Here is a 23,896-nt window from a genome sequence, read left to right on the forward strand (position 1 = left end):
AGATGACCCATCTATGCTCGGCATATTCATTAACTTCGAGGAATACTTAGTTCTTCTAGGTAAGCACAGAGAAGTGTAAACTGAGAGCCCTTTCCAGGACTACTTCATCCTATTTATCTCCTGAGAACTTAGAAAATAATCCATGTCTACACTGACGACACATACTGCTTGCATTAATAAGACAGAATATGTTGACCAAATATGAGGAATGGCAGAATGTACCACTACAAGGAACTTTTCATTGTCATTTTAAAGCATCTAGAACCACACCTGGCTTACAGCTGCTTACTAAAATACCAGCTGAATTAATTACTCTGTGGGGAAGTAATTCTGGCAGACGGAAGGACTTGTACCGTAACAGTGGACTTGAGCACTGAAGAGCGTCATTACTTTATACTTTCCCAAATCATTCATCCATAAAAGCATCTCAAAGGGAAAATGTCTTTTATATATGATGGCTTATGTTGTCACAAGAGCCAAAAATTAACAACCTAGAGGGAAAAAAAGTCTGTAAAACAGTATTTCAGTACAATTTCATTAGTAATTTATTACATAAAATTGTATTATAGTATTCAAAGGACTGTCTTAGAAAATTAAAAAGCAGCCGGGCGTGGTGGCACATGCCTTTAATCCTAGCACTTGAGAGGCAGAGGCAGGCAGATTTCTGAGTTCGAGGCCAGCCTGGTCTACAGAGTGAGCTCCAGGTCAGCCAGGGCTACACAGAGAGACCCTGTCTGGAAGAACCAAAAGAGAGAGAGAGAGAGAGAGAGAGAGAGAGAGAGAGAGAGAGAGAGAAAAGAAAAGAAAATTAAGAAGCACACGTAATTAGATTTTAATAAGAACTTAAAAATCACAGTACAGCCCTTAAAATCAAAGACTAGTTAAAATTGAATGTAGTTCTATCAAGAACAAGAAATTAACTCTGCGTGCATAGTATCACTTAAAGTTCCATGAAAATATAAAATATTTCGATGAATGTGACTATATCTGGGACTAACATCATTGGCTTCAAAACTTGACACTAAAGGAATTTCCAATCTACACACGCTCAGAGGCTTCACCCAGTAATCGCTATTACAATCACCCAGTAAGCTCTATTACATTTCCATCCAGAGATCTTGAATCCTCAGGTGTTCACGCTGTGACCCCCTGTTGTGACAGTGGTATGAAACATCTCTGATGCAGATGAACGAACACTGGGATCTTTTACAGAGCTTCATCTCCATCACAGAGCTGTTCTCTAGCCAAGGACAGGCTTCTCACTGCTGATCCACTGGCACTCTACGGCCTCCAGCTTGGGCAGTATTGTAGGAGTCACAAAGCTTACATTTCATGCCTAAGATATGGAACTGGACTGTGGATCGTCCATTACAGTCATTGCAGAGAATCTGAAAAATGAAGAGGAAAAGTTTTAAGCCTTGTAACTACAAGTGACACTGCCTGATTAACAATCACTTGAAAGTCATATGAAAGATGTGAAAATACACGTATGTCTAAGCATTTTTGAAGTGAAAATGTCTTTTCTCCAGTGAGTATTTTAAAGGTTATTAGGATGGCTTTGAATTCATAAAATGAAAATGTGAATCTGAGCTCAGAACACTCAACTTAAAATAGCTCCTAAAAGTATACATAATACAAGCAAGCAAATTAACATGGATATATTCAGATCTTATACTTATCATTAGGCAAACACTTAATATTTAAAAAACAAAATAACACACACGATGATTTCATTATTTTCACTGGCACTCAGAATTTACCTTAATTAATAAAACTGAAATTTCTACAAATTGGAATATTTTGCTTAATTTTTAGGCTTATTATGCCTCAGCAATGAATTCAAAAACAAAACTTTCTAAATCAAAGTTCTGAAGTCAGAGTCTATTGTATATCCCTAAGATAACAAGGACTCAACCTTTTCTGATGCTAAGATTCCCAGAAGGCAAGTGTTCATCTGCAAATAGATCAATATATAACTATGCAGCAGTCTTAGCACAATTTAGAAAAGGACTCTTGGGGCTGGTGAGATGGCTCAGCAGGTAAGAGCACTGACTTCTCTTCTGAAGGTCCTGAGTTCAAATCCCATCCATAATGAGACCTGACGCCCTCTTCTGTCGAGTCTGAAGACAGCTACAGTGTACTTATTTAAATCTTTGGGCCGGAATAAGCTGGGCCAACCAGAGTGAGCAGGGTTGACCTGAGCCCAACAACCACATGAAGGCTCACAACCATCTGTACAGCTACAGTGTACTCATACACATAAATAAATCTTAAAAAAAAAATCCAAACTCAGGTCATTGGGCTTGGAGGTCAGACACACTACCAAATGAGCCATTGTCTCACTCCTTAGCATAGGGTTTCTTTATAAATGCAAAATATTCTAATATTGTGGTGCTGTTTGCACACTCCATAAATACACTAAGTCAGTGCCTTGTACACGTTTAAGGAATGAGCTCCAATGTATGTGAGGTATACCTTCATAAAGCTATTATTCAAAGCAAGCATCTACACGAACACAGTAAACTTCAGCCTCCAGTGAACATCACAACTATCAGATACTATCTAAGGGAATCTTCCATTGTCCTTAGCAACAATTCAACTTTAATTCTGGAAGTTTCCAGAGTAAATAAGCCAGAAAGGTTTTTGGTTTTGTTTTATGGTGCTAGGATCAAATCTAGACCCTTGCACTCACTACCTCCCTCCTACTGAGGTACATATCCAATATTAGAATAATTATTTGGCTTTGTTTCATCCTTGTGTTCTGAAGTATTTGTAGACATTTAGAACATTTGTATGTCCAAATGTTATTCAGACATCCAAAAGCTATTATTTTCCAACTCTGATTTAAACTCAATACTATGCTGAAAATAAGCTACAAAGCAACCCTCTCATTTTTCTGTATGTCAAAGGATAATCTAATTGAGACGAAATGAAGTCTGCAACAGAATATAAAGGGCAGTAAACATTAAAACCCAAAGGTAGTTTTCAAAACACAGCAAATACAGTCTCTTGAAAGAGAATTTTGAAAATTTAAATGAGGCCAAATAAAATAAAACATCAATGATCCACTTCTGACTCTAGCAAGTAAGCTGCCAAAAATTCATAATGAAGTATTTGCCTGCCACCTAGTGTTGAGAGAAACCACACAGAGGTATTCTTAGGGCTTTTCCTACCCTGGTCTGATATCAATATAAAAAAATTTACTTAAATCATTTCTCCCTGCTTTAATTAATTAAAATGGCACTAGGTCAAAGCAGTAATTTTTAGAATCTAAGCAAAGAGGCAAAAGTAAGAAAGGATATCACCAAGAAACCTAAAAAGTTCTCAGCATGGATTCTACTTACGTCAACAGTCACGTTCTGGTATTCGGATGGCATGGGAGTCTGTGCTACCTCAGTATCTAGTTGTCTCCAGTACCGAGTCATGTCTAAGGCAGAATGCATACACAATGGGCATCTGTAACCTCTGCAAGAGATAGTAAGTGGGATCCGCATCAACTCAGGCTCACTAAGAAGACACAGCTCACTAGCACGTAAATCTCCAGAGTATTAGTCTAAAATTCAAGTTAATGTCTCAGGAAACTGAAAAATCTATTCTAAAAAAACCAAATATTACATTTAGCATCTTATGATACTTTTAAATCATATGTCTTTATCCTTTTTTTCCCCCCTTTGGTTTTTTCGAGACAGGGTTTCTCTGTGTAACCCTGGCTGTCCTGGAACTCACTCTGTAGACCAGGCTGGCCTCGAACTCAGAAATCCTCCTGCCTAGGCCTCCCGAGTGCTGGGATTAAAGGTGTGCACCACCAACACCCGGCACATCTTTATCCTTAACTCTCTAAAATAGAGAAGTAGTCAATATTCTTTGTAGGACTATGTCTTTCCCTAAAATTACCAATAAAACTATTCATTAGCTAAGCAATTTAATTTCTTAGGACACTGATGCAAAGAAATGGTTTTTCTAAAACTTATCCCAATCATAGTACTACTTCCTCTCTAAAATTTTTCAAAAGTTGCTCCCTGTCTAGGTATTAATTTTCTGTTCATTCATCAGTGGAATCGAAGCACCTTTCCACTCTTTCCTAGTTCTCATCGTACTGTAGTTCCAGTCTTATAGAAAATTGACTGGTTTTCTCTACAGTTCCCTGCTGGATCAATATACTGAATTGATAAAATTTGGACCCTATTCCTCTGCGCTTTCCCAGTATATGTGGATGGAAAACAAGAGGGTTTGCTGCCTCGAGCTGTGGGAGGAAGGAGGCACAATAGGGACATGGGAGCAGAGTGCAGTCCTGTTCTCCAAGACCCCACGCCCAACTAAACAGCAGTCACCTCTCTCCTCACCACCATCTGTGTATCTACCACACCCACACAGTGGACCTGGCCATCATGTCTGCCCACCCCACCACCCTCTCCCAGAAAACAAATCTTAAACTGTAAGCTTTTAAATCCATCAAAAACTCACTCTTTCAACATTTCTTCATAACACGTTCTGAAAGAAAACAGAGCACGTTTTAGTAAAAGGAAAGTTCCATGATGTGCACACACCTCGAGCAGGAAGAACATCATCTGCTTACCTATGTAGGAGATGCCCACACGGCAAGACGTGAGCAACAACACGGGAGGTGTGAATGTCCTACGAGGAAAGAAAGTTATTAGTGTTTACATAAAGACACTAACAAAGTACTTCAAATTCAAAACAGGAGATTTCCAAAGTGAAAAAATATTCCACACTCACCTCCAAGCATATTGGACAATTCTGCCGGGAAACATTTTCAATACACTGAAAGGAGAATCTTACATTAACAAAAGCATCAAAAAATAAAAATGTCAACTATAACAGCATTAATAAAATACATAAATACAATAAAATAAACTGACTAAAAGAGCCAATGAGATGACTCAGTGGGTAAAGACTTGCCACCAGGCCTGAGGACCTGAGTTCAATCCCTGGAACCAACATGCTGGAAGGAGAAACCCCACTCCAGCAAGTTGTCCTCTGACTTCCACAGGTGAACAACTAAGTTAGAATCCCGGCAGTGGGAGTTTTTATCGTGGCAATATATACAAGGAGATAAGGGAAAACACTAAGCCACAGACGATTCTCTTGTTTTCAGTACAAGTCAGGATCCCTTACTAACATTTAAACAGTGAATAGTAGCTAAACAATTTTTAAAAATAATAAGAGAACATATATAGCTTTCTAAAATAAAAGAGATTAATGCAGAGAAAACTCCTTCAAAAACTGAATTGAAAATTCTAGATTATAATCTCAGCCCTGCCATTTATAAATCTTTAAGATTTTAGAAAAGTCAACACTTCTTGATTCTAATTTTCTCCATTTATAAAATAAAGCTAACATGTATTTCATTTTTGCTCCCGAGCACACTCCATATATACACAAACCCACCTACCTTAGCATTTATGTAATTAGGATGTTTCTGACAGTCCACAGCATTGCTGAGTGAATGACATGTGATGAAATGGCTGTGTGTATACACACATGTGCATGTGTGAACACAAATGTATTCTATATATGCTCTGGAAACCAGAACAGAGCCAGAGAAATATAATCCATGAGGCTATTGACTCCAGGTTATCATCATTAGCCTGTCTTTTGAATTCTCATCTTAAGAGGCGTCTCTGTTAACTCAGGTGATCTATGAACTTAGGGCATCTCTCCCTCAGCCTGCCGACTGCTAAGATGCAAGCATGTGCCACAACCTCTGCCAGTTTACTTTGCTAACACCCCCAAGTTTTTAAAGTGAGACTCAGTCTTTAACAAAGTCACATTCTGCTCATCAGGTTCCTTTAAGCTAAGACAGGGAATCTTGGAAATTATTTCTCTTACCTCACTCTAGTTCTCAGCCAGTGTTCACTATTCACACTGACTTCTTTGCTAAAATACAATTTTAGGTCAAGTCCAGTCCTACCTAATATTGTATTTCTACAAGAATCTTTTACCTTTATCTTCTACAGAACATGGTGATTATTAAATTATTTCAAATATTCTTTCTGTGTCTGTGTATTCTTTCTCTCCATTCCCCCACCTCCGTCTGTCTGTGTCTGTCTGCCTGTCTCATCTTCAGACAGAAGTCATTATTAGTCTCTGTACTGGAATGTCCTGTACTTTTATACTTTGCTTGGCTGATCCTCCATTCTTTAAATTCTTACAGTAGATAGAATCAGTACTATAAATATAGATTGTTTTTAAGTAGGGAGAAGGTCTGGAATTACAATAAAATTCCTATATTCGCATTTATAAGTCTTAATCATGAAAGGAAATACAAAGAATTATTCTTAGGACAGGATGTAAATAGGTTATATCACTTAACATTTTTCCTTTTAAAATTAATCTTAGAAGCAATATCAATGATAAGCATCAATAAACCAACTGAGACGCTGTACTGGCTGGTTCATGTCAATGTGGCACAAGTTAAAGTCATCAGAGAGGAAGGAGAATCAGTGAGGCAAAGCCTGCATGAGATCTAGATGTAAGGCATTGTCTCAATTAGTGATCAATGGAGGAGGGCCCAGCTCATGGTGGGTGGTCCCAGCCCTGGGTTTGTGGTCCCAGAATCTATAAGAAAGCAGAATGAGCAAACTGGAGGGAAAAAAGCCAGTAAGCAGCACCCTTCCATGACTTCTACGTCACCTCCAAGATTCTGCCCTATTTGAGTTCCTGTCCTCACTTCCTTGAATAATGAACAGCAATATGGAAATGTAAAAATACAGAAATGCAAGCCAAATAAACCTCTCTTTCCCCAAGGTGCTTTTTGATCATGGTATTTTGGCACAGCCAAAGAAACCCTAACTAAGAAGCAACATGCTAATAACTGCTGTAAAAGACACTCTTACATTACAGAGAACAAACAGTGGATCCAAGATTCTTAGGCATATATTTTATATTACCTACTGAATTCCGCTCTTTTGGAAAGCAAAAAATATAGTTGAAGTTGGCAACATATGAAAAATAGCATGTTTCCAAAACTTATTAATATTTAATCTGGTTTTTAAAAACATTAGCATTTTTTAAATTATGCAAACTGAATAATGTACCTTGTGTTTTCCTCGAAGATTCGTGGTTAGGCATAAATTACATTTCAAGCAATGGAAAAAATCTTCCTTTGGACCAATCCTAACAAAATATAACACGGAGGTCAAAAGATTATTTTTTTATTACACAATAATTTGTTCACTATATAATGCCCAAACTTAGGCCTACTGTAAAAATATTCCAACCACACTAAGACTATGGAGAGACTATGGAGAGACTACTGTCTCTCTGGTGCCAAAGATAAGCACCACAAGCAGAGGGACACTCTTCCAGACTTCTTCTCTTCTCTAAAGAGGGAAACAGCCGCACAGGACGGGCACACAATTCCAATGTGCTATTCTGCAACTTAGCTACACTTGCTAATATATCCCAAGGGTTACTATGTCTGTCCATAGGAGACCTCCTTTCTTCTTAATAGGATGGGGTATAGATGTACCATGTTCAACAATATTTCCTTATTGATATAATTTAGATTATTTTTTCAGGATTCCTACAAGTGACTCTAGTGAGTCAGATGGTACTGGACCATCAACTGTAATACTGGCAACCTGAGCCTCCAAAGACTGCTAGCCTACATCCCCACAGACAGTGCACAATCCACGTTCCTCACAACCTGCACATCAGCACATGTATAACAGAAAATACATCACTTTAACTTTCATTTCTCAAATGACAAGGACTATTCTTTGATACTGAAGAATTGTTTATAATTTTGTGAATCTTCTGTTGATATGCTCTGCTCATTTTTCTACCTGGTTATTTGTCTTTTATCAATTTAAAAGAAATCTTTATACATCCTGGATATTCATCTTTTTCATTTATGTATGTTAGGATTAATTCTCCAGTCTGTTGTCTACAAAGTGAGTTCCAGGAAAACCAAGGTTATAAAGAGAGAAACCTTGTCTCAAATAACTAAAAAAACAAAAACAAAAAAACAAAACCTAAATCTTCAATACTACTTAGCTTTTCATAATTTTGTTCTCATATGATAAAGACTATGATCAAACTTAAAAACACAATACAACATTCTTAAAGATTTACAAGCAAAATTAGCAAGTTCAAAGTCCTGAGAAAGAATGAAGATTAAACCGAGTATTTACAAACTCTTTAGCCAATACATATACTGCCCCCTAGTCCAATTCCTTTTTAATAAATTTTGTTCTAAATCAAGCAATAGTGGTGTATGCTTTAATCCCAGTACTCAGGAAGCAGAGGCAGGAGAGTCTCTGTGAGTTTGAGGCCAGCCTGGTCTACAGAGCTAGTTCCAGGACAGCCAAAGCTATACAAAGAAAGCCTGTCTCAAAAAACAAACAAGCAAACAAATTCTGTTTTAAGGAATAAGGAGAGAAGGGGGTTAGTTTATGAGAGGGTTCGGAGGGAAGAAATGTTGTAATTAAATTACAATCTCAAATATAAACAGAAACAGAAAGAATCACTGTGCTGAACTCCAATAATGAGCTTACAGGCAATAAATCAGATTATGACTTTCAGATGACTCTATCTTAGATGAATGATCTCCCTTAAAACAAAAGAAAGTCAAACTGGGCAATGGTGCACACGCCTTTAAACCCAGCACTCAGGAGGCAGAGGGAGGTGGCATGGAGTATATAGTGAGCAGTGAGATGTACTTGTGTGAATGGAAATGTGCCCCTTGTGGGCTCCAGGTCTGCACACTGGGTCTCCTGTTGGTGGTGATGTTTGGGGTGGTTTAAGAGGTATGGCCTTGCTGGAGGAAGTGTGTCACTGAAGATGACCTCTGAGACTCAGGTGACTGCTAGTTCTCATTCTCTGCCTCCTGCTTACAGTTCAAGCTTGATGATCCAACCACCATGCCTGTCACCTGCTGCCAAACTGTCCCCACCATCAGACTCTAACCCTTGGGAACCACAGTTCAAATAAACTCTCTTCTAAGTTGCCTTGGTCATAATGTTTTATCACAGCAAATACACCATTGCCCAAATGTACTGGAAATGATTCAAAGAGGACATTTTATGTACAGTACCTACAAATCCCACAGCTCTCACAGTGGTACTGCCTCTTATCTTTGTCAAACAGGTGGCAAATACTGCAGTAATATTCTCCAAACAATGTGCTACAGTCTTCACAAGTCTGCTGGGCCTGAAAAGGACACAGTAATTAAAAACTCGAGTAAATTTATCAAAACGATTTAAATATCCAGAATTTATGTTAAAGTGTGTTTAGCCTATTTTTTATGTTTTTAAACATCTAACTCAACAATGTTACCTCCTCAGAGAATTAAGTCTCATTTCCAACTTTTGATTAAATTATTTTCAACCCATCTTAAACCTTTAAAAGGAAATGGGGCAGATGCCATACGGCCTTACATGTTGGAGTTTTTCACAGTTGATGCACTGCACTTCCTTGACTTTGAAACGATCTAGCTGATGATCTTCATTGGTATCGTGACACAGCCGGCAGGTATAAAGCTTGTCACAACAAGGTGCCTGACGCCCGGGGACAAAGGGAAGAGACGAGGAGAAGAGAAGTTAATCACAAATAGAGGAAGTCCTAGCAGCTCACAGATTGCAGCAGTGGATGCGTGGCAGCGTTCATTCTTGGTACATTTGATACTAATAATCTTCCTCTTCAATATGTTTGAATGACTCTAAATACAACTTTCAAACACAAAAATTTTAAAAGATAGAAATCGCTAGACAAAAAAATAAAATAACACTCAACTCTCGTTCTCAGCCTAACAGAAGATAGGTAAACACCTTTCTGAGACATTGCCAGAAAAAGGGGGGGGGGGGGAGGAATCATTTATATACCTTGACATTAAAACACAAAATTTTCACTAATCATGGTGCATACAGCTAATATTGCATTGGATGCAGTAAATATAAAAAACAAGAGACAGTCACTGTTTTTTAGATAGAGTCTCAATTAATTAATGACTCTTCTTATCCGGGCTGTTGCTGTTTCTATTTTGAAGATTCTGTGGTTCTGGTTAGCTGGGACTGAACAATCAGCTGTGATTAATAAGATATCAGAACTACTCAAGCGAAACCTTTACATTACTGGGACTATGGATGCTGCTTAGCTGGAGCTAAGAACTTAGTGGTGATTAAGAAGAGACCAGTAAATTGAGGTGACATCTTCTGGGAAGAGTTTTCTGAGATTACAAAGAAGCTGTCTTCCAGAGATAGCCAAGGTTGTACTCCTGCTGCAGCGGGACTTGGTAATGTGTAAAAGTCACCCAGGTGGTACTGGTTTTGAAGGCATGAAGGGGTCATGAAGAGCAGCTGAGGCTCGGCACTGTGAGAGGCCATGGAAGGCCATTGATGAAGGTGCAGCCTCAGTTGCAACTGATGGCCCAGGACTGAAAGGGTCATGCAAAGAAGTTGAGGCTGAATAAACCCTTTCTTCCACAACTTGCTTCTTGGTCATGATGTTCTTGTGCAGGAATACAAACCCTGACTAAGACAACATCTAAACACAAAATGTTTTAACTTCACTAATATTTACTAATCATGATGCATATACCTAATATGGCATAGGATGCAGTAAATATAAATTTGGGGGGCACAGGGGGTAACCAAATTTAAGGCACTCTCAGAGAAACAAAAAAAGTTGGACTGGATGGTTTTGTGTATCAAGTTGACATAAGCTAGAGTCATCAGAGGGGAAGGTGCTTCAGTTCAGGAAATGCCTTCATGAGATCCAGCTATAAGACATTTTTGCAATTAGTGATCAATGGAAGAGGGCCATATGGGTATTGTAGGTGGTACCATCTGTGGGCTGGTGGTCCTGGATTCTATGAGAAAGCAGACTGAGGAAGCCTGGGAAGCAAGCCAACAAACAACAGCCCTCCATGGCCTCTGCTTTATCTCCAGCCTCTAGGTCCCAGCCCTGCGTGAGTTTCTGTCCTGACCCCCAATGATGGACTATGATATGGAAGTATAAGCCACATAAACTTGCTTTTTGGTCATAGTGTTTAGTCTCACCAATAGAAACCCTAACTAAGAATTAAATTTAAAAAAAAAATCCTAGGCCAGTAGGGTAGCCTAATACAATTACTTTGCAAATCTACACATTACTGATGGTTTCCTATGCTATAAGTGAGCCATCTTTTTTTTCCTATGCTATAAGTGAGTTCATCTTTTATTCTCAAACATGTCATTGGCTTTTTTCCTCAACATTTCTCTAACCTAAAAATGAATACATCCCCAATAATCCTTTCTTTCTTTCTTTCTTTTTTTTTTTTTTTTTTTTTTTTTTTTTTTTTGGTTTTTCGAGACAGGGTTTCTCTGTGTAGCCCTGGCTGTCCTGGAGCTCACTTTGTAGACCAGGCTGGCCTCAAACTCAGAAATCCGCCTGCCTCTGCCTCCCGAGTGCTGGGATTAAAGGCGTGCGCCACCAAACCTGGCTCCAATAATCCTTTCGATACCTAAATTTTCTCACTTTAAGAGGCCTTGTATTCCAACCCTCGTCTGACACAGTCTTATACTTAGGCCATAGCAGTTCACCAACTCAGGACCTTGTTATACTCTAAAGCTCTTAAGGAAATTAAAGACCTTTTGATGATACGGATTATAGCTACACCATCTCATAGCAGAGTTACCAGTGTTTTTAGAGCACTGCCAGTTGTTTCCCTTTCATGAGTCTGACTCATTCCCCCTTTATAGGAAATGTCTGTCATACACTTATGTCTGAATGACCAATTGTTTTTTCAAGTCAAATGTTCCATGAACAAAGCAATTAACTTACTTCACAAGACAACTAGCTGGCTAAGAACTTTTCTTCAAGAAAACCAAAGTGCTTGCTAAGTTTTCTATCTGAAGAACAAGTTATTAAAAATGTTTATAAGTATGAGCTAAGATTTAGTAAATATTAATTTTAGTGCAAGAAAGGGAGGGAGGGAGGGAGGGAGGGAGGGAGGAAGGGCAAACGGAAGGAAGGAGAACAAAGATGAGCAAGCCCCGGAGTGCAAGCCAGCAGTAAGCAGCATTCCTCCTCGGCCTCAGCTTCAGTTCCTACCTCCAGTACCTGCCCTGCAGGAGCTCCTGCCTTGCTTTCCCCTAATAACAAACTGTCACAGCAAAGCCAAACAATAGACCCTTTGGTCCCCAAGTAACTTTTGGTTGTGGTGCTTATTACAGCACAGGAGAAGCAAACCCCCGTGCTCTGCTTGCCAGCTAAGAGCAGCCTTACCCGTATGCTGGGTCTTCCCACTGTGACTACTCAATGGTTCTCCCCTTTCTTGCTGCATTACAAAATGCCCTGTTGGATCATTTCCCAGTGTACAGAAACATGCTGTAACACAGCTTTCAGCAAAACAGCCACATTTTTGCTCTCCTTGGCAATAAAAATCCAAAAATCCTCTATGCTATTTTCAGTAAGCACTCCAAGGAAGCTTTACCCTGAATACTTCCATTGGCACTTTTCTTGTCAAGATCAACAGCGACCTTCCCCTGGCCAAAGCAAAAGCCAGCTGTCACTCCTTATCTTGCTTGCACAGCTACACTTGATCTAGTAGATGACTTACTCCTTGAAACACCTCAGCTGGCCTCTCCTATTAAGAAAGAGGAAGAGGGAACAGAAAAACAATGCTTGGACACTCAGAGAAAAAGATTTTAAGTGTTGTGAAACACAAATTTGGTTGTGCAATTTCTTTGCAGGGGTGGAAGGGGAAGGCCAGGTATTAAATTCAGTTTCATACCACTTTGAAACTGTAAAAATATTTCAGTAGAAATGTAACCAAAAGAATATTTAATTCTTTATACAACATTAGATAATTGACCAGTCTGAAAAAATTCATCCAATGCAATGAATGCTCACCAGGCATGGCCTACAGAAAAGGGTTTAAGTTGCCTTACAGATCTAAGCCTATCACTTAGTCCTAACTTATAAGGTCAGTGACCAGCAGAGCTGATTGTGAAGGTGGCGAAGGAGGAGTTGATGACCACTGTGGGTGCTAGTTAATATATACTCCTAGTCATTTCTGGGGACACACCTCTTAAAACACCACATGTGCACTCTAGCATGCAATCATCACATGGTTTATAAAAGAGGGACTTTCCCTGTTGGCAGAGAAGGCTGAACCTAGAGACTCTCTGGTGAGGCCAGTACTCTAGCAATGACCTATATATACCCCCAGCCCCACCTCCTTTTTTTTTTTTTCTTATTTGCATTAGCATCTCCTGGCTGGTATTCCTTCTGCCTCTGCTTCACAAATAGCTGGAAGTATGCATCTCCTGGAGCTACAGGCCTTTACCACTAAGACCAGCTTCCAAACTTGTATATTTTATATGCAAGCTCTTTAAAAAGTAGCTTGCTCCAAATTACACAGCAAGTTAAGGACAATCTAAACTATGAAGGGAAAGCTATAGGATTCCAAGAGTCAAAGTTTCTTCTCAGTGGGAGGCGACTTCTGAAGACTGAAGCCAAGGCCTTCAGCATTATAAACTCAATTCTAAGGCTGAGTTATAACCCCAGCTCAAATCTCAGGCTTTCTCAACAAAATATTAAAACTGCTTCTTAAAAAAAAAAATCAGGTAAGTCTTAACTGTGTGAGAGTCATTTTTAAAAACTCTAGATGACTAGAACGTCTCAAGCAGGAAAAATGACAGCATATATGTATTAGGCACTCCTCCAATATCCAACTTAATGGCAATCACCCAACTCTCACTTCACACAGACATTTTCTCCTGGACAGGTCTGGGCATATTCCTAGACAAAAAAATGAAGCTGACAAGCCATACTATAAACTTCCTACACGTACAGAAATTATATTCTGATTCTTCCCTTGCTTATGCTTTCATCACTGCATCATACGCACTTGACAGAAATGCCAAGGCCCTTTCACTTCCTCATTCTACTGTCAACCGCAAATGACGGATAAACCCACAAGGGAGGTGAATTTAAGCAAGGGCCAAGTCTTTACAAACAAGAACTTGGCTTGCAGCGGCGATCGAGTACAGAGCTCCTGCTCGCCTTGCCAAAACGTTTCCTGCAAGGAGAGCCCAACTCCAGATGGCAGGTATCCTGACAAGCAGCTCGGTCTGAAGCTTCTGCCCAACCTGCCCTTGCCAGACCCGACCGCAGCTCATCGAGGAGGTACCCTCTAAAGTCGTCACCTTGAGGAGACAAGCTCTGTCATAGTGCTCGCAGCCCCGCGGCCCCTGCGCCAGGTTGCGGACGCCATCTTCCCGCGCCGTCGCCGCCATCTCCTCCTCCTCCTCCTCCACCACCTCCCCCTCACCAGCCACTGAACCTTTCCCCCAGCTTGGAAGCCACGCCTTAAGGAAGCAGAGTCGGTCGGACACCCGCTCCTCCTCGGAGCAGCGGCCACCAGAGTCAGGAAGGGGGGGTCCAATCACGTGATCTGCAGCATCCGGATTTCCGGTCCCTGGTGTAAGGGGTGGAAGCCAAGTGAGACGCTTAGTCCGTCGTCCACGTTAGTCGCTGTCGTCACTGCTAATGGTAGTAAGTCTTAGGTTGGCTCTTTTTCCCCGCCCCGGCATCGCTGCCAGCCCTGATTGCGGGCGAAGGGGACCGCTGCGTCGTCTGGCGGGCGCTGCTGCGAGCCGCCGGCGCCGGTGAGGAGCGGCCCCTCCCGCGGCTGCTCCGAAAGGGGGCGGGGCTCGGCGGCTGCGCGCGCAGGTCCGAGTGCCGGCGGCTGTCCCGGTCTCCTTTTTTCCCTGCGCCCCCTTTAGAAAATATTGTGCTGTCACCCACCCAGGACTTAAGAACGCAAAGTGAAAAACAAGTAGCCACGCCACGCCCCCGTGGAACTCACAAATGGGGAGGGGGAGAACGCCACGGCATTAGATGAGGTCACAACTTCCACACTGGAAGGACAGTCCTGTGTGGTGTCCCTGGGGAAGGAGACGCTCGAGCTGAAAGTTGAATGGCAAACAGTACGCCAGCAGGAGTTAGTGTGTACCAGACCTGTGGGAGAGAAAAATCTGGCCCGTAAGAACATGAGAGAAATAAAGAAGCCTGCAGAGTTTGAATCTCAGACCTCAAGGTGCATAACTTTATGTCCACTCTTACAAAATACCAAGACTTAGAGCATTTTATCAGCAAAACTTCAGGTGTTGGGATCTGGGAGAAGGGAGGCAATTGTCCGGGAGGAGATGCCTTTAGCTTAGCCCTGGAGTTACTAACTCGTTTTAATTCTCTTCCAGTTGTGTTAGGAGTTGCTAAAAACATGGTGAAAGGTTGCTCGGCCATTGGATGTGCCTCTCGCTGTTTACCAAATTCCAAGTTAAAAGGACTGACATTTCATGTGTAAGACTTTGCTGTACTCAAGCCAGATACTTTTAACTTTTTACTAAAAATGATTCTACCAGAGTCTGCAGTTACAAGCTTTTGTTCCCAGTCTTTTTAAAATAACCTTGTTAAATTTGAACTGACAATGGTCCCTTTATAATGTGCAAGTTTCAAGTGCCAAGGAATGAAAGACCAGATAGCACCCCCACCAAAAATAAAATACCCCCACGCACAAATTGTCAGGCTCGTCTTTGCTAATGTTTGCATTCTAACTGTGTTACGGTCTCTACTGTTCATATGTCGATCATCATCTAACTGAGGGCTCTGTTCAAATACCCATACCTTCTTTTTAGAAATAGATGAGGTGGAGTGGTTCACTGTAAACTACATGTTCAGATCAAGGATTATTTAGCTGTGTGAGTTTGAGGATTCTAATTTAGTGTTTAGCCATTCCTGTGACACCCTAGGAAGGGTCTAATAGGATTTAATAAGCATACTTAGGATGTTCGCAGCTTTTGTGAAGCACTGTTATTACTAGGGAAAGATCTAGTTACTTTACTAGGCAGGGAAATAAAAAGAACCTATGTGCTACCATGTCCCAAAACAATATTGAACTAGCTTAGAAATGTTGAGAAGTCTGATTATTGCCTCCTGTATATGTCAAAGTAATTGTAGCTCCAGAACCGTAGACGTGCCAGCTGTTCTCCGCATGAGTTCATAAGGCATTTATAGACCTGCTATGTATGAGTTGCTATACAAGTTATTTTCAGGTTTGACAGAAAGGAGGAAGTATAAGAGGCCCTCCTATTCATTGAAGACAAATTCTAGGTATCACCTCAGAAAGGGAAAGGCCAAAGGTATTCTTCAACCGCTGTAGAGAAAGAAAAACCTTTAATTGCAAATCTTGCTACAGGCTAAATGTCCACTGAAACATTCATATGCTACTATAAAAATTTAAGGGCTGGTGAGATGGCTCAGTGGGTAAGAGCACCCGACTGCTCTTCCAAAGGTCCGGAGTTCAAATCCCAGCAACCACATGGTGGTTCACAACCATCCGTAACGAGATCTGACTCCCTCTTCTGGAGTGTCTGAAGACAGCTACAGTGTACTTACATATAATTAAAAAAAAATTTAAATAAAAGCCATATGTATGAAGAATGATTGGCAGAAAAATCTAGATATTAAAACTGAGCTATGAGGCCAACAGAATGTCTTAGCAGGTAAAGGTAGTTATCACAAAGCCTAATATATGTATGTATATATATATATATATATATACACATACACACACATATATAGCTTTAAAATATATTCTTACTGTTTTGTAGATTCCCCACAGATGAAAACATCAAAAGAAAGTGGGTATTAGCCATGAAAAGACTAGATGTGAATACTGCAAGCATTTGGAAGCCTAAAAAAAGGAGATGTGCTGTGTTCAAGACACTTCAAGAAGACAGACTTTGACAGAAGCACTCTAAACACTAAGCTGAAGGCAGGAGCCATCCCTTCTATCTTTGAATGTCCATATCACTTACAGGTTTGTTAAGAGCTGTGAGCACTCATCCCGGTGACAGTTCTGAAGCCCCTTCAGCACCCACGTGTTCATTCAAGTGTGCTGCTTGCTTCATTTGAAGCATGTTCTGTGAGGGGTTTGTTTGTTTGTTTTGTTTGTTTGTTTTTTAAGACAGGGTTTCTCTGTATAGCCCTCCTGGCTGCCCTGGAACTCACTCTGTAGACCAGGGTAGCCTCGAACTCAGAAATCCGCCTGCCTCTGCCTCCCAAGTGCTGGGATTAAAGGCGTGCACCACCCAGCTCCTGTGAGTTTTCATAAACTGTAGCTTTAGCTTTTATGATGCATAGCAGGAGAATTTGGCCAATAGCCTCTCATAAATATACATTACCACGGTCTGGGTAAGTAAACTGATGTAGAAAATTTGTTTTAACTCAAGAGCTGGTGTCTAAACAACAGATTGAACTGAAGTTATCAGATTGGTAGTTATTAAGAACTCAAGAGCTCAAGCCGGGCAGTGGTGGCGCACACCTTTAATCCCAGCACTTGGGAGGCAGAGGCAGGCGGATTTGTGAGTTCGAGGCCAGCCTGGTCTACAGATTGAGATCCAGGATAGCCAGGGCTGCACAGAGAAACACTGTCTCAAAACAAAACAAACTCAAGAGCAAACTGCAAACAGGACCAAGAAAAGCCACAAAAATAAAAACCAAAAAAAAAAAAAAAAAAAGATAAGAACAGAAAAAGAATGAGAGAGATGAGGTTAGAAAAGGAAAACGGAAGGGCTGAGTAGCAGACCCAGCTCTGCTCTGTCAGTGGCGATGCAGGGAACTGGCTCCTTTGCCCTTGGTGGCTCTCATGGCCTATTATATCTGAGAGTGCATTTTCATCAGGAACTGTGGAGTGTGATTAGTCAGGTCCTCTCCTGCCATCTTTTTCTCAGCTGATAGGGAGTGGCCTGTCTGATTTTCACTCCTCTTCTCCTTCTTAAGGAAATGTTATGTTTATAGACGAGCCCTAGGGATGGATGCTCTGTTAAAGTAAAGAGAGCGGAAGCTACTGGCTTCGGCAGCAGTCCCCATGACCAGAAGCGTGGTGTTTCACAGAGTTAGGAAGGAATGGAACTGTAAAGAGCAGATATAGTATCTGAATGGTCTTTATTAACTGTCCCTAACAGGAGAAAAGAGAAAAACTTCACTGTAGAAAAAACTTCCTTCTCAAAACCCTTCCCATCACCCACCATGGCCGCCAGCTTGTTGGTGCCTCCTGCATTGAAGAATTCGAACCCCAGTTCATTTTTGTAAGTAAAAGTATTTACTGAGCTAAATGCTGAGTTCGTTATTTTAAGGTAAATATGGACTCTCCGCTAGGATTAAATGTGTAAGAATCACAATGAAAAACAAAATGTAGGCTCGTTGGTGGGAGGTTCTTCAATATAGAATTACGTTTCCAAATCAGTGTGCTTCCCGTGACCCTGCCATTTGAATGCATGCAGGGACAGGTAATCACTTGGTTACATACTTCATTTGAAGAATGCTTTTGCAAGAATTACTCTACCCATAAAATAATTCTTCCCTTTAAGTATTATATTTTCTACATGGAGATATGTAACTAAAAATTGGCTGGATCTTTAGGTTTTCTTGAAAAACAGTCACATATAATACAGAGTACTGAAGCTTGTATTTTGTTATTCATAAATTGCTTGTTCATATAATACCAGGTATTGAAAGGAAACTGTTTTCCTGCAGCTTTGGAATAATTGTTAAAGTCAAGGACTATTAGTCTACTCTTTTAGTTTTTCAAGGTGTTTTGGCTATTATAGAGTCCTTGCATTTCTATATGAATTTAAAATCACTTTGTAAAATTCTACCAAAAACCATGCTGAATTTTCACCAGTTTGCTGTTGCCTCTGTAAACACCCTTGGGAACTACTGAGATTTCAAGGATAACATGAAGCCTTTGAACTTGAACTTGAGTGTTTCCATGTGTTTCAGTTCTCAGCATTGCTTCATAGCATTCAGCACTCGGGTAGTGCTTGGTCAGGTTTGTCCCCTGAATTTTACCTGTGTGCTGGCTGTTATAAATAAATGCTCTTACTTCATCTGCTCCTAGAAGATGCAAATGTCACTCATCTGACCAACATGCTGAGCTCAAATATTAATTATGATGGCTTTAATTTTGAAGGCCATCAGATTTTCCACATAGACCATCGTGTTCTTCGTGCTTAAGGACAGTTCTAATTCTTCCTTCCTACTGGGAAGGTCTTCCCTGCTTTCCTTGCTTTACTGAACTGCCTTGAACCTCCAGAGCAGGATGGAGAGAAGTACTGAGAGCAATAGCCGGGCCTTGTTCTATCTACCAGTGCCATGTTTCTTGTATGAGTTAATATGTCCATGACTTCTCAACTCCTCAGCTAACCTTTTACTCCAGGAATGACCCTTGCTTTATAATGCATCCTCCTTTTTATGTATTTTTGCAAATTTTTGTTTAATCTTTCTGTGGATGCTTGAGGGTTATATTTCGCCTATAGGGCACCCCCACCCCTTCTTTAATGTTTCATTTGTCTGGCATCAACATCAGAATAATACTAACACTTAAAAAAAAGTAAGGCCAGGCGTGGTGGCGCACGCCTTTAATCCCAGCACTCGGGAGGCAGAGGCAGGAGGATTTCTGAGTTCGAGGCCAGCCTGGTCTACAGAGTGAGTTCCAGGACAGCCAGGGCTACACAGAGAAACCCTGTCTCAAAAAAAAAAAAAAAAAAAAACAGAAAAAAAAAAAGTAAGAAAGTATTGCTGACATTCCAGTTTTCTGGGAAATGGTTTATGTAGAATGATAAATTTCTTTTATAAATATTTGATAGACTTTAGTGAAGTTCTGTTGTTTGTTGAAGGAAAAAATAGTAGCTTCCATCTTCCAAGGATTCTAGGCTAGGCATTCAATGGTATTAATTACTCTCTAAGTATTACATTCCACAATAAGTTCTATTTTTTTTTTTTTGCCTTTCATATTTTCAGATTCTGTTCAGTTTGGTTTTCAACCCCTAGGTTATTTAGAAGTTTATTATTCAGGGTAGGGGAGATGGCCCAGTGGTTATAAATGTGGTTACCCCATCTTCACAAGGCAGACACAAGATCCCCAGAGCAAGGTGGCTAACAGCATTAGCCATGTCAGTCAGCATGCTCTGGATTTGATGGACAGACCTTGCCTCAGTAAAAAAAGAGACCAGCAATAGAGGATGATTCTGGATGTCAGTCTCCGCATGCACACACACATTGCACACATACATAAAATTAGAATAACAAAATGGTCTCCTTGTTTTCCCACATGTTTTGCATAATCTCCTTGCTCTTAAATACCATACTCCGCATTGCTTTCTCATCCTTGCAGTAGGGTCTACAAGCTCTTCCAAGCTCATAAACTAGGGTGGTCCCAGGACTCACTTTGTCTCCTCCCATCTGTCTGTGAAGCTTTCTCTCACAGACATTATCCTTAAACATGTTTTAGGTCTTTGGACCACACATTGGCTCATGTAGTATCAATCCAGTCTTTTACTTCACCTTGCCTAGAAGCAAAAGTCCTCTTCAGTAATTTTAATATTGAGTCACTTTATAAAAATAGTTTATAGACTCTTTCTAGGTCAGTGTTATTTTCCCTATTTTCATAAGAACATGTAAAAAGTACATTGTCTGCATACTACTTAAGCATAGCCAAAATAAATATTGACAGATTCAAATTAACTTTTTTTAAATTCCAAGACTGGAGTTCTCTCCAAGTCCGCTGCAGTCGGCCTGAGCCTGTGCTCTTGTGCGCCTCTCCTGGTACCTCTAACAAAGTAAAAGATTCCTCAGAACGAAGGAAAACCTGTCTTGGAGCCAGGGATGTAGCTCAGTTCATAGAGTCCTCTCCAAACATTCTTGACATGAGACCCTGTGTCAGGAGAAAAAAAGTAAAATGAATTTGATAGATATAAACTTTTTATCAGTGCCATACTTAAGGAGCGAAAGCCGTGTGGGTTTTGCAAGTGCAGTGCTCATAGCAGGCAGGAATGGCCAAATGAGAAGTGTTCCCCATGAGCAGTGCTCCACGCTCCTCACACATGCTGAGCCTCGGGCACCGTAATACTCCTTCCACTTGCTATCTCGTCCTGTGTTTGTTAACCCTCTAATGATCTCCTCTAAGAATTGTAAATGAAGAAATAGCTGAAACTTTATGCTAAGCTTCTGTCTGACCACTTATCTTATTCAAACCCTGGCACTTCTACTTCAGGAACATAGCTACAGTGTTATGGACAGCCCAAAGAAGCTTAAGCATAAGCTAGACCGTGTGATCATCGAGCTGGAGAATACCAAGGAAAGCCTACGGAATGTTTTAGCCCGAGAAAAACACTTTCAAAAGTCACTGAGGAAGACAATCATGGAACTAAAGGATGAAAGTCTGATCAGCCAGGAAACAGCCAATAGTCTGGGTGCTTTCTGTTGGGAGTGCTATCATGAAAGCACAGCAGGAGGCTGTAGTTTGTGAAGTCATTTCTTATATGCTTCATCTGCAGTTGACATGACAGTGCTTCTTAGAAGATTCTCCCACACCGCCACTCAAGCAGGTCTGCACTGACAGCATTATGGAAGCCAAAAGCGTGTTAAAGATGTGCAGAAAGCTGGTGTGGTCATGCTCTTGTGTGACTTGTGACAATTACGTTTTTACAGACCTAAACCAGTGCTGGGTCACTACTCCAAGGGAGTTAAATCTCACAAAAGTAAGGAACTATATCAAGTTGGCCACACTAAGTTCTGGCAATTAGAAAGAACAACGCATGTTCACTTGTATATGCTTTGTAGTAGCTTGTGATTCTAATTGTAAATATTTTACTATAAAGCAGAATTTGTTTACAACACATGTTCATCTTGTACCCACCCCAAGGCCCTTTAGTTATTAGTCATACTACAGAGCATTCTTTTTAATAAGGCCCTCGGTAGCACTGACCCTGAGAATAACGCACGGTAAAGACTTACTGCCTTTTAAGTTAAGAGGCAGTTAAAGGAGACTGCTGACAGGGTGCCAGTTGTCGGGTACAGTGTGCCATTCCTCCACACCGGGACCAGTCTGGTGTAAACCATAAAGAACAGCTGTAAGCGCCATAGTGGGAGCGTGTAAAACAAGGAATATAAAATGTAGGAAAACTGGAAAACATAAGGAAAAGTTTTTAAAATGTACAGGCCTTACCATAGAAATAGAAGCAGAGAATTGTCCCATGGCAGTAATTAACTTCCTAGAGAAACAGACATTCAAAAGAGCTGCTTTGAAACTTCTTACCAAATAGATAAAAGGAAAGTCTTAGCTATTTACTGATTGAGCCAAATGTGAAAAATTAACTGAAGTTAAGAATCATAAATACTGTCTTAAAAAGTATTGCCCAAACCGGGGGTGGTGGCACACACCTTTAATCCCAGCACTCGGGAGGCAGAGGCAGGTAGATTTCTGAGTTCGAGGCCAGCCTGGTCTACAGAGTGAGTTCCAGGACAGCCAGGGCTACACAGAGAGACCCTGTCTCGAAAAAAAAAAAGTTGCCCAAAGCCCCACCCCATGCCGAGCTCAGGTCTGTGAAAGAACCTTGTTCAGAGACCTGTGCATAGTCACCAGAATAGGTGTAGCAATTGTGTCATCGTTTTATTAAATCACTTTCATGTTTTGTAACTTTGTTTCATAGTGTCATACCTATATGGTCAGTTGAAGATTTTTGTGTTAAGGATATTTAATTTTCATATGGGACTGTAAATCTTCCCTCTAAAAGAGACTTTGATTTTAATTGCCTGCCTGTCATTTCTTTTCCCTATGTAATACTTAAGTCACAGTGGGTACTCTAACAGGAAGTATGGGTTGATTCTAAACCCCAGCCCCTCTGTGAGCGTGGTCATTAAAGTTGGTGACTGAAAGGGAAGGCTGCAGCAGAGTCTGCAGACTCGCCCTCCCCTGGCTGCCTTCGATAGAGCACGCCTGCAAGACTCTCCAAAGGAAGGGTCCAGATTCTGCCCAGTTACAGTTACACGGTCACTCTGCTGCTTCCGTCTTGCTGAGCTCAAGTCTTTGTCCTCTCTTTCACTAGGTCTAGTATCACTGAGAAACTGGTAACTGGGAGAAATATCAGTAAGAACCCATTTGCTCTTTACTCCTCCAGAGGACTAGTTACCAGTAGAAATCAGACTTAGGATAGGATCCCTGCCACCTGACACCTAAATGCCTAAACACAGTCCCTACCTCAGTCCTCCCTCAGAGATGACAGCCTAGGTCTTCCAGGGAAGAACAGCTGCTTATATCGTAAAGCTACCCTGGGTGGTGATGGTGAATGCCTTTGATCCCAGCACTCCAGGGCTTAGAGGCACAGGCAGGTGGATCTCTATGAGACAGCCAGGGCTACACAGAGAAATCCTGTCCTGAAAAATCAAAGATGATGATGATGATGTAAAGCTAAATCATGACCTATGTAGAAGTCCTCAGGCAACCAAAGCTGACCCAAGAGCTCTAGTTTCTAAACATAGACTGGTCTCTAGACCCTGAAACACCCTTGATTGCCAAAGAAGGTACGAAGGACTCGATGTGGCATTTTCTTCTCCATATCAAGTTTAAACTTTGGAAAATAAACTTTGTTGCTAAAGGTAGCAATAATTATACAAGTCGTTAATTTGAGAAAAGATGAAAATATTAAATACAGTTTTAGTTTTTAAAAGTAAAATTCTTAACAGAAATAATTGAAAAATGAAAGCCATTTATTTGAAAAATAAAAATTTTGTCTAATAATGTGTTGTGGGTTTTTTTAATACCTTGATTCAACAAAATGGCCTGGGAAAAATAAAAAGACCTCATACATCAACCTGGCTTTTAGCACAGTGTGAACTGGCTTGCTTTCTGGTATCTCAAAACTGGCAGCTCTTCAGTTCCCCGATATTTGGGAAGGAACAGTAGATGTGAAAGACACTGCCTTTGAGCCAAGAATAGCAAGAGCGTGCAAATGTAACACTTTGTCTTTTACTTCAGGGAGATGTCCTGGCATGCCCCAGATCACGGTGTCTCTTGAGTGTAACACAACTCTGCCTCACCCTTTAT

At 40.7% G+C, this 23,896-nt stretch overlaps 1 protein-coding gene and 1 pseudogene across 5 annotated transcripts; one reads left to right on the forward strand and one right to left on the reverse strand.

Annotated features, from left to right (window-relative positions):
- Positions 1 to 365: 365 nt before the first annotated feature.
- Positions 366 to 14,669, reverse strand: Rchy1 (ring finger and CHY zinc finger domain containing 1). Of its 4 annotated transcripts, NR_073442.1 has the most exons (10): positions 14,011 to 14,080; positions 12,229 to 12,589; positions 9,402 to 9,521; positions 9,059 to 9,174; positions 7,059 to 7,137; positions 4,738 to 4,782; positions 4,577 to 4,635; positions 4,465 to 4,491; positions 3,345 to 3,465; positions 366 to 1,388 (listed from the first exon to the last, which is right to left on the reverse strand). NR_073442.1 is itself a non-coding variant. In NM_026557.4 (9 exons), exons 1-9 carry the CDS (start codon positions 14,241 to 14,243, stop codon positions 1,260 to 1,262), a joined length of 786 nt encoding a protein of 261 aa, NP_080833.1. In that variant the 5' UTR covers positions 14,244 to 14,592; the 3' UTR covers positions 366 to 1,259. The 4 variants fall into 4 exon arrangements, 3 of the variants coding, with proteins under 3 accessions (NP_080833.1, NP_001258726.1, XP_006535254.1); NM_026557.4 differs by lacking the exons at positions 12,229 to 12,589; positions 14,011 to 14,080 and adding an exon at positions 14,154 to 14,592; NM_001271797.1 differs by lacking the exons at positions 9,402 to 9,521; positions 12,229 to 12,589; positions 14,011 to 14,080 and adding an exon at positions 14,154 to 14,592.
- Positions 14,406 to 23,661, forward strand: Thap6 (THAP domain containing 6; annotated as a pseudogene). Its single transcript, NR_028429.1, has 5 exons — positions 14,406 to 15,046; positions 15,207 to 15,309; positions 16,620 to 16,828; positions 17,976 to 18,098; positions 21,065 to 23,661. The product of NR_028429.1 is annotated as a THAP domain containing 6 (transcript).
- The last annotated feature ends 235 nt before the right edge of the window (positions 23,662 to 23,896 follow it).

This window comes from Mus musculus, chromosome 5 (assembly GCF_000001635.26).
Source record: "Mus musculus strain C57BL/6J chromosome 5, GRCm38.p6 C57BL/6J".
Taxonomy (NCBI): Eukaryota; Metazoa; Chordata; class Mammalia; order Rodentia; family Muridae; genus Mus; species Mus musculus.